Below are 17,156 nucleotides of genomic sequence, written 5' to 3' on the forward strand. Positions count from 1 at the left end.
ACACCTGCGCTCTTGTTTTTATAGATACAGATCTGACTTAGAGCGATGCCAAACAAATGCCGTGTCTGCAGATGTATCATTTGGAACACCGGAAAAAAAACTTTCTACGTCCCCAACACCAAAAAAAATTGTATCTGGTATGCTTGGTTACATTTCCATATTGTAAAAATGTTAACATAAAAAAATCACATCGAGTCACTCGTTAACATAACGTGTAGAATAAACCCAGTGGGGCAAGGCCCTTGTGTCTGCTTTTTAAAACACCAGTTCAGGATGAAAATACACTCACATCCAGAATGTGAATTAATGGAATGTGCAAAAAGTCAGTCCATGTTTTAAGAATCAGATTTATGACGTTTTTGAGTACATATGGATTTCCAAATGCCTTTCTCAAAGGCCTGTCAGAAATATTGGAAACAAAAGGGACATAGAATATGAGATTAGGTTTGGGGTAGAAAGTTATAACTTTTTTGAGTGCATATGGATTTCCAAATGCTGTTTCATTGTGCCTTTATCAAAGGGCTGTCAGAAATATTGGAAACAAAAGGGGCATAGAATATGAGGTTAGGTTTGGAGTGGAAAGGAGATTTGTGGCGAATGGTTGCTTAATTTACTAGAGGAAGGCGATTGCGCTTCCTGGAGCTTGGTGCTGAGACATGGATAAATGGCAAATTCAAGTGTACAGGGGGAAAAAATATAGAGACCACACAAAATTTGAAAGTAGTGTGAAAAATGGGGGAAATGGTATTTGACTTCAAAAGGATGCAATGTTGACAAAGTGGACAGGCTGCCAGATGAAACTTCATACCAAAGGGCATAGGTTCAAGGAAAAGGCGAAAAGATTTAATAGGAATCCGAAGGGTAACTTTTTTGCACAAATGGTGGTGGGAGTATGGAACAAGCTGCCAGAGGAGGTAGCTGAGGCTGGGACTATCCCACCGTTTAAAAGACAGTTAGACAGGTACATGGATAGGACAGGTTTGGAGGGATATGAACCAAGCGCAGGCAAGTGGGACTAGTGTGGCTGGGACAATGTTGGCTAGTGTGGGCAAGTTGGGCCTGTTTCCACACTGTATCACTCTAGAAGTAGCGGGTGTCGTCGGCTGTAAACCTGCGGATGTGGAATTGAGCTTCTGCCTGCTGGAACCACACCTAGGGCTGCGAGGTCCAGAAGACCGGCAGCTTAAGTGTGACCGTGCTTTGTTGGGCCTGGTTGGCGGCAACGAAGGGCCGAGCGTTGGCGGCGTCCATTATTGCGATCCAAAATACCTATTTCAGACCGTCGGGGGTCACCAATGGAGCAGGACACAGGTGTCAAGCAAAGCCAATGAAGCGGGACACGTGTCAAGCAAAGTTTTCTATTGTTTCTCAAGCACCATACAGCTCCCCAACCAGTCCAACTCCTTCCGGAACTCCACTACCAACTGCCACTCCTCCCCATTCCAACTTCTGTGACCCCACCCCCCCGAGCCGAGGTTTCGCACCACGCGTGGCTCAATACCAGGTACCGCCAGAGGGTTATAAATAGTGCCCTTGCTTCTGAGACAATTAGTTGATGAACATGTATTCTAGGCAGTCTTTCAGCGGATTGCAAGGTAATTATAAACTGTTGTGCTCTGCCTAATATCTGCTGTTTTTGTGCTACCACAACTTTTTGAAAAGGAAATCAAGTGGTACGTTTTTAACCACAATAAAATCCACAATTGTACTGCTGTTGCAAAATGTGGTGATTACTGATCTTGCATGCTACACTCAAAAAGGCTTTAATACTTTTGTGTAGTTTTGCGAAGGAAAGTTGAAAAAGCTTGATTTATTCTTAATTAATTTGTTTTTAATTAATAGGTTTACCAGAATCAAAATTTAGGGAGCTACAGGAAAAATATAATAAGGAAGTGGAAGAAAGAAGCCGATTGGAAAGACAACTGGACACAATTCAGGCCACGGTAAGATGTCATTGTCCACTAAAGAGAATTTGCTGACAATGCAGTTCTGGCAAGGGGGGTAGGGGGCGCTCTACTTGAAACATGAATGATTCCACATTACACCTGATTTTATTTTCTACCCCTTTCACTTAAAGGGAAACAACAAAAAGAACTGAGCAGTATGTGCTTGCTCTTTATAGTCTCAATTGAATCGGTCTCCACGAGCCTGTCAGATAGTGCATTTCAGATTTGTTAGCTGTATGCAAGGCAAGCATTTCTTCAACACAGATTGCAGCAGTGATCATTTGCATTTACATAGCTGCTTACTCATAGCACAATGTCCCAAGATGTTTAATAAGAACCATCAATATGAACTCCCAAGAATTTCATTACATTTATTAACAATTTCCACCTTGCTCTCACTTTCGCCTGTTCCAACTTTAACACCTCCCTTTTGTTTTCCTCGGCATCTCTATCTCCATCTCAGAGGTTAAGTTAACAACTACAATCATCAAGTCAACGAGTTCTCTTGGAAACCTCTACACTTTCTTTCACTCTGCTTCCTGGAAGAACTCTTCCATTCTCTCAGTTCCTCTGTCTTTGTCACCTTTAACGCCAATTGTTTTTGCTTTTCCACATACTTGGTTAACCCTCTCCCTGAGTTGGCTGGGTTCTCATGATCATTCTCAACCATCAGACTGATATTCTGTTCCCTCGGTGTCTTTCCCGCGAAACCACTTGTTACCCTTCAGGAGAAGGACTTTCTCAGTTTAGGCTTATAGCACATAATCAAGGACTGTTCTCACCCTGGTCACTCCCTCTTCGCCTTGCTCTCATAAGACACGAGGTACAGAAGTTTGAAAATGCGTACCTCCAGATTCAGGAAGAGTCCACTAAAGCAGTAATAAGATATCCAGAAAGATGTATCAATATTACTCTACTCTCAGGAACACTGATGTTCAACTGCACAGCGCCATTATTTTGGAGTTGTGTAAAGGAGGTCCTCAGTCTTACTGTAATGGATGGGATACGTTTAGAAGGATATGGGCGAAATGAAGGCAGGTGGGACTAGTGTAGTTGGGGATGCTGGTCGGTGATGGCCAGTTGGGCCAAAGGGTCTGCTTTCAAGCTGTATGACTAGTTTCTTCCCAGCTATTTTCAGGCAACTGAATAGTTGGTCCTCATCATGTCGAGGGCAGTCCTGACCACCCATCTACCCCATTACAGACTTTTGAATTATATTTTATTGGACCTCAATGTTATATCTTGCACTAAATGTTGTACTCTTTCTTCTTTATTTGTACACTGTGGATGGCTCAATTGTACATGTGCATATCTTTTCTTCAACTGGATAGCATGCAAACAAAAGCTTTTCACTGTACCTCAGTACACTAAACTAAACATTGTTGTAGTAGAACATTTCTGAAAAAAATGTATTATTGTTTACAATTTTGCAGTTGGTCAACCAAGCTCAACCTCAAAACACCATTAGCCAGCTGAATGTTGCACGGCATCAATTTGCTTCTGCTGTGTTTCCATGGCAACAAGGTCAAACTCCAAGTCAGCATACCTCACTGAAGACCCCGTTAAAGGGTGTTGCCATGAATTTTCAGTGGGAACAGGAAGAAACTCCCTTCAAGCACCATCCCAAGTCTTTGGAAATGGGCACCCATTCTGCAGGATGGAGTAACAATACCACAGACAGTTCAAAGCAGATGGAGCAGCTGAAATTACAAAATCAAGGTATTGTAGTAACCAGCAAATGCATTTTTCTAATAACTGATCATTAGGGAATTCTCAGAGTGAAAAGGGAAGCTGCTTCCTGTAGCTTTTTTTAAATGTAGACTCTATGCACATGAATAGGGATGATGGCTGAGAGGGATATGGATCAAATCCAGGCAAATAGGACTAGCATAGATGGGCATCTTGACTGACGCAGGTGAGTTGGGTCGAAATGTCTCTTTTTCTGCTGTATAACCTTATGAAACTACAGTAAAACTGGTTCATAAGTGATGAGAGCAGAATTAGGCCATTCGGCCCTTCAAGTCTACTCCGCCATTTAATCATGGCTGATCCATCTTCCCCTCTTAACCCCAGACTCCTGCCTTCTCACCACAACCCCCTGACACCCATACTGATCAAGAATCTATCTCTGCCTTAAAAATATCCATTGACAAATATCTGAGCCATCCACAGTGTACAATCCATCTACAGCAATCTGCGGCAATGAATTCCACAGATTCACTACCCTCTGATTAAAGAAATTCCTCCTCATCTCCTTCCTAAAGGGACGTCCTTTTATTCTGAGGCTATGATCTTTGGTCCTAGACTCTCCCACTAGTGGAAACATCCTCTCCATATCCACTCTATCCAGGCCTTTCACTATTCAGTAGGTTTCAATGAGGTCCTCCCTCATCCTTGTAAACTCTGTCAAACACTCATCATCTGTTAACCCACTCATTCCTGGGATCATTCCCGTAAGCCTACTCTACACCCTCTCCAGAGCCAGCACGTCTTTCCTCAGATATGGGGCCCTGAATTTCTCTCAATACTCCAAATATGATCTGATTACACGGTATCCAATTAAAAAAAAATCCCAGTGGTTCACTCATGAAGCTGGAGTGTAAGCGGGTCATGCAATTCAATGTAGCGGGGTCTGAACTGTGGGCTGGATGTGATGAGCTGTTGATAACAAACAGGTAAATTCATTGTAACACAGCCAGTTGCAGAACTATTCTGATGGTCCAATATATGTTGAGTCCAACTTTATAAGAAATTCTGCGTGAAACCAATGTGAATATTTTTTATCTTACAAGCGATCAATATATTGGTAATTGGTACACAACTGGTGGGGCAGGGGTACAGGGTTGCAGCTGGTAGAGCTGCTGCTTGTCACAGCACCAGAGTGCTTCATAGAGATCCAGGTTTGATCCTGAGCTTGTGTGCTATCAATACGGAGTTTGCACGTTCTCCCTGTGACAGCTTGGATTTCCTCAGGCTGGTCCCCATGTTTGCCAGCTTTCATTTAAAAAAAAAAAAACAACCATGCTTGTAACCAAAATTGAGTTGATTTTATGATATTAAACTGGGTTAACTGTATGAACAATCCAAGGTTTTCCTCAAATTGTCCTTCTCTTAAACATGGTACAAAGTAATGTAAATTGGTAATTTTTACCAATGAATCAAGGTGGAAAAATTTGCATTACTTCCTCTGGTCAAATATACTGCAATCTCTCCCCAATATTAGCCATTCCTTTTTCTCTTTGCGTGATAGTATCTAATATACAATTTTGATGGATGGATTTGTTTTTTAATTGAAGAACTGCAAACTAAAGTTTTGGATCTGGAATCTCGATTTGAAGCTAAGCAGAAAGAAGTAAAAAATCATCTGAGCAAGCTTCTTGAAATTCAATTTCAATTTGAGAAAACTAAATCCGGTCTTTTCGAGAAAGAACGCACACTCACAAAATGCCATGAAGAATTGACCAAGATGACTCAACAGTGTGAGCAGAGCAATAACAAGGTATGAAAGGCTGAATTAATTCACTCTCTTAAATTTCTGATTTATAAACCTTTAGACTTGGATACATATATATTCTGTGAATTTGCGATAACTAGTTGAGATATTTTTTCCCATTTTTTTAAATGGATATTCAGCATGTACTCTTAGAATAACTTTATACAATATTGTGATACACTTTCCGTCTGATGCCCTGTTTGGTAAGTGATCCATATCCCTCCATTCCCTGCAAATCCATGTGTCAATCTAAAAGCTTCTTCAATGTCACTATTGTATCTGCCTCCACCACCACGCAATGTGTTCCAGGCCCCCACCACCCTCGGTGTGTAAAAATCATATTGCTTACTATTTTGAGTATACTGCACCTGCTTTAGGTTGTCCTGCCCTTCAGAGAGTGCAAAAAAAATTCATAAGAATTGTAACAGCAACAACGAACCAAGTGTATGCAGAAACAGGAATTATCCTGCAGAGTAGAGAATGTTAAATAGGGATTCAATTATCGGTGTTCAAAATCATAAATAGTTTTGGTAAATTACATATAGGAAAATTACTTCCTGGAATAAAAGTCAGTAATGGGGAAAAATGAACTTGAGGCAATACGAGGAAAAATATATTTCCTTTTTGCTGTGAGGTGTTGTAACAAAATATATGCAGGATTTAAGGATTTGGACCAATTAATGGAGAAAGCACATGCTGAAGAACACAAATAACTATTTATTGAAGCAAAATAGAAGTAAAACAGAAAAGAAAAATCAATAAAGTGACAAAATAACCGGTCTCATCTGTCTGGATGTCACCGGCACACACCAGGGTCCAAGCTCTCTCTCCCTCCCAGTGAAGCTCTCCCCAAAGGTGAAGATCCTTTCTCTCCCCGAAGGTGAAGCTCTGTTCTAATGGTAGAAGCATGCACTTGTATAATAACTTTTATCTCTATAAGAACAGCAGGTGACTGTGTCAAACTAGATATTCTCCTTGGTACCATAATGGTGTAATAGACAATGGGTGCAGGAGTAGGCCATTCGGCCCTTCGAGCCAGCACCGCCATTCAATGTGATCATGGCTGATCATTCACAATCAGTACACCATTCCTGCCTTCTCCCTATATCCCTTGACTCAGCTACCTTTAAGAGCTCTATCTAGCTCTCTTTAAAGCATCCAGAGAATTGGCCTCCACTGCCTTCTGAGGCAGAAAATTCCACAGATTTACAACTCTCTGACTGAAAATGTTTTTCCTCATCTCCGTTCTAAATGGCCTACCTCTTATTCTTAAACTGTGGCCCCTGGTTCTGGATTCCCCAACATTGGGAACATGTTTCCTGCCTCTAACGTGTCCAATCCCTTAATAATCTTGAATGTTTCAATAAGATCCCCTCTCATCCTTCTAAATTCCAGCGTATACAAACCTAGTCGCTCCAGTCTTTCAACATACGACAGTCCCACCATTCTGGGAATTAACCTAGTGAACCTACGCTGCACGCCCTCAATAGCAAGAATGTCCTTCCTCAAATTTGGAGACCAAAATTGCATACAGTACTCCAGGTGCGGTCTCACTAAGGCCCTGTACAACTGCAGAAGGACCTCTTTGCTCCTATACTCAACTCCTCTTGTTATGAAGGCCAACATGCCATTAGCTTTCTTCACTGCCTGCTGTACCTGCATGCTAACTTTAAGTGACTGATGAACAAGGACACCCAGATCTCTTTGTACTTCCCCAATTTCCTAAGTTGACACCATTCAGAAAATAATCTGCCTTCCTGTTCTTCCCACCAAAGTGGATCACCTCACATTTATCCACATTAAACTGCATCTGCCATTCATCTGCCCACTCACACAACCTGTCCAAGTCACCCTGCATCCTCATAGCATCCTCCTCACAGTTCACACTGCCACCCAGCTTTGTGTCATTCGCAAATTTGCTAATGTTACTTTTAATCCCATCATCTAAGTCATTAATGTATATTGTAAATAGCTGCGGTCCCAGCACCGATCCTTGCGGTACCCCACTAGTCACTGCCTGCCATTCTGAAAGGGACCCATTTATCCCCACTCTTTGCTTTCTGTCTGCCAACCAATTTTCTATCCATGTCAGCACCCTACCCCCATTACCATGTGCTCTAATCTTGCCCACTAATCTTCTATGTGGGACCTTATTAAAGGCTTTCTGAAAATCCAGGTACACTACATCCACTGGCTCTACCTTGTCCATTTTCCTAGTTACATCCTCAAAAAATTCCAGAAGATTAGTCAAGCATGATTTCCCCTTCGTAAATCCATGTTGACTCGGAACGATCCTGTTACTGCTAACCAAATGTTCCGCAATTTCTTCTTTTATAATTGACTCCAGCATCTTCCCCACCACCGATGTCAGGCTAACTGGTCTATAATTTCTGTTTTCTCTCTCCCTCCTTTCTTAAAAAGTGGGATAGCATTAGCTACCCTCCAATCCACAGGAACTGATCCTGAATCTATTGAACATTGGAAAATGATCACCAATGCATCCACGATTTCAAGAGCCACCTCCTTAAGTACCCTGGGATGCAGACCATCAGGCCCTGGGGATTTTTCAGCCTTCAGTCCCATCAGTCGACCGAACACCATTTCCTGCCTAATGTGAATTTCCTTCAGTTCCTCCATCACCTGAGGACCTCCTTAATGAAGACAGATATCCAAAGTACCTGTTCAACTCGTCTGCCATTTCCTTGTTCCCCATTATAAATTCACCTGCTTCAAGGGACCCACATTTGTCTTAACTATTTTTTCCTCTACACATACATAAAGAAGCTTTTACCATCCTCCTTTATATTCTTGGCTAGCTTATATTCATACCCTGTGGCGGCTCCCGTTATTTCGGCCTACTTGGCCCACTACAACCCCATCTTTTCTCCCCGTACAGCCATTTTAGCTATCTTCTGTTGCTCTTTAAAAGAGTCCTAATCCTCTGGCTTCCCGCTGTTATACTTCTCCTTTATTTTTATACTGTCATTGACTTCCCTTGTCAGCCACGGTTGCCTCTTACTCCCCTTAGAATCTTTCTTCCTTTTTGGAATGAACTGATCCTGCAACTTCTGTATTATTCCCAGAAATACCTGCCATTGTTGTTCCAACATCTTCCCCGCTAGGGTCTCTTTCCAGTCAACTCTGGCCAGCTCCTCTCTCATGCCTCCATAGTCCCCCTTGCTCAACTGCAATAGTGACACTTCCAATTTTCCCTTCTCCCTCTCAAATTGTAGATTAAAACCGATCATATTATGATCACTACCTCCTAATGGCTCTTTTACCTTGAGTTCCCTTATCAAATCCAGTTCATTACACAACACTAAATCCAGAATTTCCTTCTCCCTGGTAGGCTCCAGTACAAGCTGCTCTAAGAATCCATCTCGGAGGCACTCCACAAACTCCCTTTCTTGGGGTCCATTACCAAGCTGATTTTCCCCGTCTACCTGCATGTTGAAATCTCCCGTAACCACTGTAGCATTACTTTTGCGACATGCCAATTGTAATTCTTGATTCAACTTGCACCCTATATCCAGGCTACTGTTTGGGGGCCTGTAGACAACTCCCATTAGGGTCTTTTTATTCTTACAATTCCTCAGTTCTGTCCATACTGATTCTACCTCGTAAAAGGCCAGAGTATTTGTCAACCATTGTTAAAAGATATTGGTATCTTTGTTGCAGGGGAAGTGGACCAACATAGTCGACTTGCTAAACCTGAGCATTGCTGCTCCCTCGCTTAATGTGTGCCATTGGTCGTTTAAATAACGGATGTTTTTTTAGCTCTTTGGCAGACTTCGCACTGAGGCACACACTCACTAACTTTGTCAAAGGAGAGCGACAGACCTCGCTGTTTAGCCCACTGTACAGTTCCTTGCATCCCTAAATGTCTAGAAGTCTCATGTGCCCATACACACAGATGGCGCTGTTCTTCCTCGATGGTTCTATTGTTTTTACTTGCACAATCTGATCCATGATGTTATTGTGCAAAGTCACGTCAGAGTAATTGTTCATGTGTGCGTGCACATGGACAGTAATGGGCATGCATCGGGCTTTCTCCCAAATGTCTTCCCAGATGGTATTGCCACAAAAAAGGGGCTTTCCTGCAATGTTCTAATATTTCTCTTTCCACTTCGGTAACCAAGCAGCCGTGCTATTGACAACAGCCCAGGAGTCAGTGTAGATATGAGCTTCCTTGTCTTCTTCCAGTACAAGTGGACTGCGACCAATTCTGCATATTGACTGGAACCTTCAGAGCCTTGTTGCTGTACAATAGTCTGTGCATCAGGGTTAAAAGCTGCTGCCTTCCAGCATCGCTTTCCGTTTTTCAATACAGACGAAGCCTCTGAACCACGGCATGCATTTCGTTGCTGACCCATGGATAGTTCGCTCAGTGTGCTCCCCATTTAATAGGTGAGTCTGGCAAGCTAGGGACTGGCCAGGTCAGGATCTGCAGACTGAGGGGTTTCAGCAACTTGCTCATGTAAATTGCTAACACCGTCCACTCCTTTGACAGCGCTAAGGCAGGAGTTGCTGCCTTACAGTGAATGCAGCGCCGGAGACTCGGGTTCGATCCCGACTACGGGTGCTGTCTGTACGGAGTTTGTACGTTCTCTCCATGACCTGCGTGGGTTTTCTCCGAGATCTTTGGGTTTCCTCCCACACTCCAAAGGCGTACAGGTTTGTAGGTTAATTGGCTTGGTAAATGTAAAAACAATGTCCCTAGTGGGTATAGAATAGTGTTAATGTGCGGGAATCGCTGGTTGGCGCAGACCCAGTGGGCTGAAAGGGCCTGTTTCCGCGCTGTATCTCTAAACTAGACTCTTTCAGCAATGTACCATTTCCATTTAACAATTGAACTTTGTTGTGCTCTGCCAAATCGATCGGTGGGGGTCTCGGAAATAATCCATGTCATGATAGGAAGGTCTGGTCACAGGGGGACCTTGACTTCCCCTGACTGTCCTTCAGTTTCTTCCAGTGCTCAGTAACAGCACAGCAGTTGTTTTTCAAAAAGAGTGTAAGGAGTGGCTGCATCTGGCAGCTTGCTTGACCAGAGGCCCAGGGGCACTATTCTGTTGCTGCCATGGACTCTAAATAGCAAAGTCTGCATTTACTGAGGCTTGCAATTCAAATGGGGCATCTGTCACTCGTGGAGGAAGTGGCAGGGCCTGGGCGACAGCTTCCTTGGCAGTATCAAAAGCCCACTGCTGTATAAGGTTCCATTCAAAACAAGCTTCTTTCGAGTAACGGCAAGCAAAGGTTGACAGGATTGTCAGATGTGGGATATGACACCTCCGACAAATCGCCGAGCTTCCTGCTTACTCGTAAGAGTCGCTATATTAATGATTCTGATCTTGATCTTTTCTGGTATGTGATCTCCTTTAACCCACTGAATGGCCAGAAACTGCACAGTTTGACTTGGGCCCTGTATCTTGGAAGGGTTAATCTCCCACCCCCGAGTTCGCACATATTCTAGCAAAGTGGCAAGGGCGTCTGCAACATCTTTCTCCGTAGGTCCTTGTATCTCTCTCCCTCTCCCCGTAAGGTTAACTGAATGTGTGGCCTCGGGTCTCCAGGTGATACTCCAGGGGTTGCTCGCACTTGAGCCCTGGAACCCCAGCCCCATTCCTAGTCTAAGGAGCGGCTGAGACGCCACAACCAGGGGAGAGCTGTGGCACAGAAGGTGCAGAGGGCTTCACTGCCTCCTCCTCCTTCCTTAGGTTTCCTGACTGTGTCTGCCCTTTCTCACAATACTGTCTCTAAAGATCATACAGTACTGCAGGCTGGAGACCATCAATCTTATCACTTTCCATCCCGGCTTTTAACAACGATATAAACATCGCCTTCTGATCTGTCAACATATTTCCTTTATTTTCTGTCTGTCTTTGATTCAGATTTACCTTGGCTGCTTTGGTTTTAACCTGCTCCACTCCTACTTCCTCCAGCTCTGTAAGCCTATTGACAATCTCTGTTACTGTACTCCCTATCGCCAGCCCCAGCATAACCAACATAATTCCACGCAGATGGGCAGGGCCTGCTCTTGTCTTCGACAACATCTAGTTGTTTTCCTAAGCAGGGTTTGAAATGTGGTGCTGCTAATTTATCTGACAACTCCATTTTAGCTGACATAGTCTGTTTAACCCTTACATTACAGGTGTTGGAATATTTATGGAACAGATTAAAAAATGGTGGAAGCAAATTCAATGAAAGCACTTAAAAGCAAACTGAGTATATAACTTACAGGGATGTAAAATGCAGAGCTAAGGAGAAAGAGCAGGTGTTTTTGTCTATGTGAATAATTCTATCCAAAGATTGGTCAATGCAAGTCCAATGGAGCAAATGGCTTCTGCTTGTACTATGGAAATCTACAAACACTGTAACATTCAGAGTTGAAGGAAGTTCTGTTCTATTCACTTCTACTGCAGTCTTCAATTCAAGGTGGATGATTCATTTTACCAGTGGTGCAACCATATTTATGTCCAGATTCATATGTAGTAGTGACAAATTTGACCAACAAAATGACAAAAATTAAGAGTGACATAGCTGGTAGAGCTGCTGCCTCATTGTGTCAGAAGCCTGGGTTTCTTGGCCTCTGTAAATTTGATGCGAAATTAAGGATAACACAGAAATAATGTGAACGGAGTGATGAATGGTTGGCGTGGACCTGAAGGGCCTATTTCCATGCTGTATCTCTGAACTAAACTAAATCTTGATTCAATCATTTGAAGCTGTGCACTTCATGAATTTAAATAATGTTGAAATAATTTGCTCCCTGTGCATTATAAACAATGATATTTGTGACAGAATAAAGAGAGAAATAATGTGCATATCTATGTTTCTCTGTTTTGTTTCAGTGTGCAATGGTTGAAAAAAGATTAAAGCAGGTGACAGATGAACTGAACTGCTGTAGGCAAAATGCTGAGAGCACACGATTCAATATTGAGCAGAAGTTGAAAGACAAGGAAAAGGAATTACAAGAGGTGATCAACGTGCAATTACAATACTGTGGCATTGGTTTCAATTGTACACAAAGAGTTCAAAAATATAAAATGTGTTACAATTTCATGTTAAAATAGCTGCTACTGGTTTGGTAAAGGTGGGGATGGGGGTGTTGCATAAATCGTTCTGCAGCATTGGACAAATAATTTGGTAAACAGAATGGAAAATGACTCTTCCAACTTAATTTTGAGACAATTGTCATGCAGTTTACTGCTGATTATGATGTAGAATTGATATTCCTATTCTTGTCAATTGGTGGTGCTTTCAATTCTTAACTTCAGTGAGTAGTGTGGAACTCTTCCCAGAGTCTGTCACTGCATGTGACAATGAAGTGTGTATGAGTTCTTGGGAAAATTGAAGTCAAGATAATGACGTTTGGGGAAATTCAGAATGTTTTACGCAAATTGTTATTCATTGTTTAATTTGTGTAATGAATAGTGTTTTAATCTTTGACACTGCATTACTCTGATGTTTAGCATTTTAAATTGCAAATATATCTTCTACTCTGCAGGAAGTTTCTCATCATCAACACAACCTGCAAAGTGCAGATCAACAGATGATACAAACAAAAAATAAACTGAATCAGGAATTACAACAAACTAAAAATGAATGCAATATTCTTCAATTAGACATTGATCGAGTATGTATTGCATTTAAAATTAATGGATTCAGATCTCATAAATGAGTGCAAATTAAATTATTGAATAAATTGCAGACTACTGCCAATGAATAAAATACTAAGCTTTCTTAACTTTTATTTATTGTGGTTGTACAATAAAGGCATTGTGAACTATTATTAACTCGATAGTTAAACTGTAGACCTTAAATACATGATGCACTAGAATGAGGAAACTTAAGAACTATTTATTTCCAAATCGACATACGATCATTAATTTTGTAGTTGGAAAACAACAAACTAATTTAAAATATTTGTGCTTTGCCTTTGTGCATCAAGAGATCAAAGGATGTGTCACATTATAAAATATATTTTTTTGGTTACAGTTATTAGCATGCAAACAGAAACTGGAGAAAGAAATGGATGAAGTTAGGCAACAATTGCACCATTCTGACCAAATGCTAAAGGAAAATCAGTCAAAGGAAAATGATCAGAAGAAAAAACTTGAAGTGAGTTTTAATAAATAATTTAGATTGTATTTTGGAAGGTCTACTCTGTACATTTTTTTATCTCGAATTCTCCAAATGCTTATCATTTTTTCATGATTTAAATGGCTATTTGTATAGAGAGGCAAAACAATATTTCAAGAAGACAAGGAAGGCTCAATTACTGACATTTTAATGAATCTTCTGTCTCAACAACAATAGGTTGTGTTTGAATAGAAATTTGAATGTAGATGACATCTTCCATGGTGCATGAATGAAACATTTTGTGTGAAAGCAGATTAGAAAGTACAAGGAGAAAATGGTTCAGCAATTGATTTGGGGATCGTGAACGTCAGGCAGAAGGCCTGACAAGTTCATGAAGAGATTTCTAGAGTAGCGGATGTCAGTAGCTGCAATACTGGGGAATAGATAGTGGATGTCCAAGAGCTTATCTGGACAGTGTTTACTTGCACAGATTGGGATTGGTAGGGAGAGAGTTTGAGATTTTTTTAGAAGGAAGGTGCAATTCTGTGAAAAGATCTTTTTAATTTTGCAAAAGACTGAAGAGAACCTGTTGGTGTCATTGAGCACAGACAGACAGTAGTTGAAAGATGGAAATTATATGAGCAATGGATAAGTAAATGGAAAATGAGCGATAAAGAAGCTAACTATAAAAATAATCAAAAACAAAATTCTGGAAGTATACATTACATCAGAAGGCATCACTGGAATGAGAAGCAAAGTCAAGCTTTTTAAGTCAATGACCTTTCAATGACACTGAAGAAAATGAGAAAAGAAGCATATTCTTTCCATCTGTGCATACACAGACATAAAGTCTTAAGGAATAGTAGAATTAGGCCATTTGGCCCATCAAGTCTACGCCTCCATTCAGTCATGGCTGATCTATCTCTCCCTCCTAAACCCATTTTCCTGCCTTCGCCCCGTAACCTCTGACACCCTTACTGATCCAGAATCTATCTATCTCTGCCTTAAAAATATCCACTGACTTGGCATCCGCATCCTTCTGTGGTAAGGAATTCAATGGATTCACCACCCCCTGACTAAAGAAATTTATCCTCATCTCCTTCCTAAAAGAACGTCCTTTAATTCTGAGGCTATGATCTCTAGCCCTAGATTCGCCCACTAGTGGAAACATCCTCTCCATATCCACTCTATCCAAGCCTTTTATTATTCCGTATGTTTCAATAAGGTCCCCCCTCATTCTTCTAAACTCCAACAAGTACAGGCCCAATGCCGACAAATGCTCATCATAGGTTAACTTACTAATTCCTGGGATCATTCTTGTAAACCTCCTCTGGACCCTCTCCAGAGCCAGCACATCCTTCCTCAGAATTGGTGCCCAAAACTGCTCACAATATTCCAAATGCGGCCTCACCAGCGCCTTATAGAGCCTCAACCTTACATCCCTGGTTTTGTATACAAGCCCTCTTGAAATAAATGCTATCATTGAGTTTGGTTTCTTTACTACCGATTCGACTTGCAGATTAACTTTTTGGAATCCTGCACCAGCATTCCCAAGTCACTTTGCACCTCCGATTTCTGGATTCTCACCCCATTTAGAAAGTTGTCTATGCCTTTATTCCTACTACCAAAATGCTTGACTCCACACTTTGCTACACTATATTCCATCTGCCACTTCTTTGCCCCCTTTCCCAACCTGTCCAAGTCCTTCTGCAGAGTCCCTGCTTTCTCTACACTAACTGCCCTTCCACCTATTTTCGTAGCATCCGCAAACTTTGCCACAAATCCTTCAATCCCCTCGTCCAAATCATTAATATACAACGTGTAGCGGCCCCAGCACCGACCATTGTAGAAAAGTCTACAAATTAACATTCTTGCATTTATCCTGTTCTGATGAAGGGGTCTTGACCTGAACCATTGACTCCGTTTTTCACTCCACTGATACTGCTTGGCAAGCTGAGTTCTAGCTAAAAGTTCTTCTAAGTTTCTAGATGATTTTGTTTTGAATTTTCAGCACCTACTGTTTTCGGCTCCAAATGAAAAGATCTATTCTGCAGGTGGCAGAGGTGAAATATAAAACTTTTAATAGGGATGGACGAGCATGAGAAATTTTTCAAATTGCGACTTTTATTGAATCTTGTCTGCAGTCAGTTATTGAATATGATTTCATTCTATTTTATACAGTTTTATTTATTCAGATTTTAAAGTAAATTTTGAATTAGAAATAAGTTTTTATAAATTATCTTCTGTCAGGATGTTCAGGAAGAACGGAACAATCTTAAAAATCAGCTTCACCAGAATTCTACAAACATTTGCAAACTGAAAAATGAACTACAAACGGTGAAGCAGGATTCTACCCATGCATACAATTATGGAGAAGATGTGAAAAGTAAGTATTTTATCTTTTTAATTATTGGCGATGTAAAATGCAAGGATTAAGAAAACTAATCAGCTTAATCTTTTCTGCCTGCTGATTTTATGAACAATTGTTTTAAGAATTTGCAATTTGTAAAAGTTGTCTCAAACAATTGTTCTTGGAGAACAACTGCTTTAAATCTGCACAAATCAGATGTGGACTATGACTGTTTAAATGACGACCAATAGTCTATCCTTGCATTGTTAGCTGTTGATTGGTTTCCAGGACCGAGAACAATTTACAATGATTACAAGTGGAGTTGACTGTTATAATTTCATGGCCAACAGCCAAATCTTCTGACATATGGAAGTCTAAAATGGTAGATTTCTGTTGGTGGTGGGAATAAAATTCGAAATACAAATCACCAGCAGAGAAACAGATTTTTGAGGTGTGATTGTGATTGCCTAAGTGTTATTTGAAGAAGTTCTATCCACTCCCCCCTTGCCTTTCAACATTAAAAATAAAAAAACATATTACATTCACATTTAACGAATTGATTTCAATGTCGTGATGCTTTGATTAGATTGGAATTGATAACGATAAATGCTATTTACTTGGTATTAATAATTAAAATAATATGCAGTATTATATGCACTATATTCTCTAATAGTAAAATGTATAACTGTTCCAATTTTAACTACCTGGAATATCTTTAGATTCTAAACATAATAATGTGAGCATCTTGAAAGATACATAGAACTGAGGACTAAGTAGGTCTTGTGGACAGTGGCAAAGCAATTGTGCTAGCCAAAGGTGTACATAAAAATCGGGTTATATCCCTGTTTAGAACTCTCCTTTTTTTGATTCCCACAACAAAGTTGTATTGGAAAAGTGCAGCTTTTAGTTATTTTCCAAAAACATTTTGCACTAAAAATATACTACAATTTATAAGAAAAATCCATCAGATTTGAAAATATCTATTTGGGGAAATATAAACAATAGTTGTTTTTTTACTGCTGCTTTCGGAGAGTTGAGCTGTAAAAATGGCTTAAAATGCCAATTAAAAAAACTTGCACAGACTCCATGTCATAAATGATAAAATTATCAAAGTATTTTTCATTTCTTCATCTGATTTACTTTAAATGCAGTACAAAGTCTTTAAAATAGTACAGTCCTGTGGAGAACTGCGTCACTGGCAGCAACGTGGGAAGCTGTATGTTAAATTGCTAAATTGCTGTCGGCTTCTGAATGCGCTGATGACAAAATTGGTCGATTTGTAGAATTT

The 17,156-nt window shown here is 40.7% G+C and overlaps 1 protein-coding gene across 1 annotated transcript in view; it reads left to right on the forward strand.

The window, feature by feature from the left end:
* The window catches only part of cenpf (centromere protein F), a 58,381-nt gene that overhangs the window by 12,236 nt on the left and 28,989 nt on the right, over positions 1-17,156 (forward strand). The window contains exons 3-10 of the mRNA XM_078405801.1: positions 25-137; positions 1,843-1,943; positions 3,380-3,665; positions 5,243-5,445; positions 12,288-12,413; positions 12,944-13,072; positions 13,435-13,557; positions 15,769-15,904. Of these exons, the coding sequence (XP_078261927.1) occupies positions 25-137; positions 1,843-1,943; positions 3,380-3,665; positions 5,243-5,445; positions 12,288-12,413; positions 12,944-13,072; positions 13,435-13,557; positions 15,769-15,904 (1,217 nt within the window). The remainder of the gene's footprint in view (positions 1-24; positions 138-1,842; positions 1,944-3,379; positions 3,666-5,242; positions 5,446-12,287; positions 12,414-12,943; positions 13,073-13,434; positions 13,558-15,768; positions 15,905-17,156) is intronic.

The sequence above is a fragment of the Rhinoraja longicauda genome, chromosome 9 (genome assembly GCF_053455715.1).
Source record: "Rhinoraja longicauda isolate Sanriku21f chromosome 9, sRhiLon1.1, whole genome shotgun sequence".
NCBI lineage: Eukaryota > Metazoa > Chordata > Chondrichthyes > Rajiformes > Arhynchobatidae > Rhinoraja > Rhinoraja longicauda.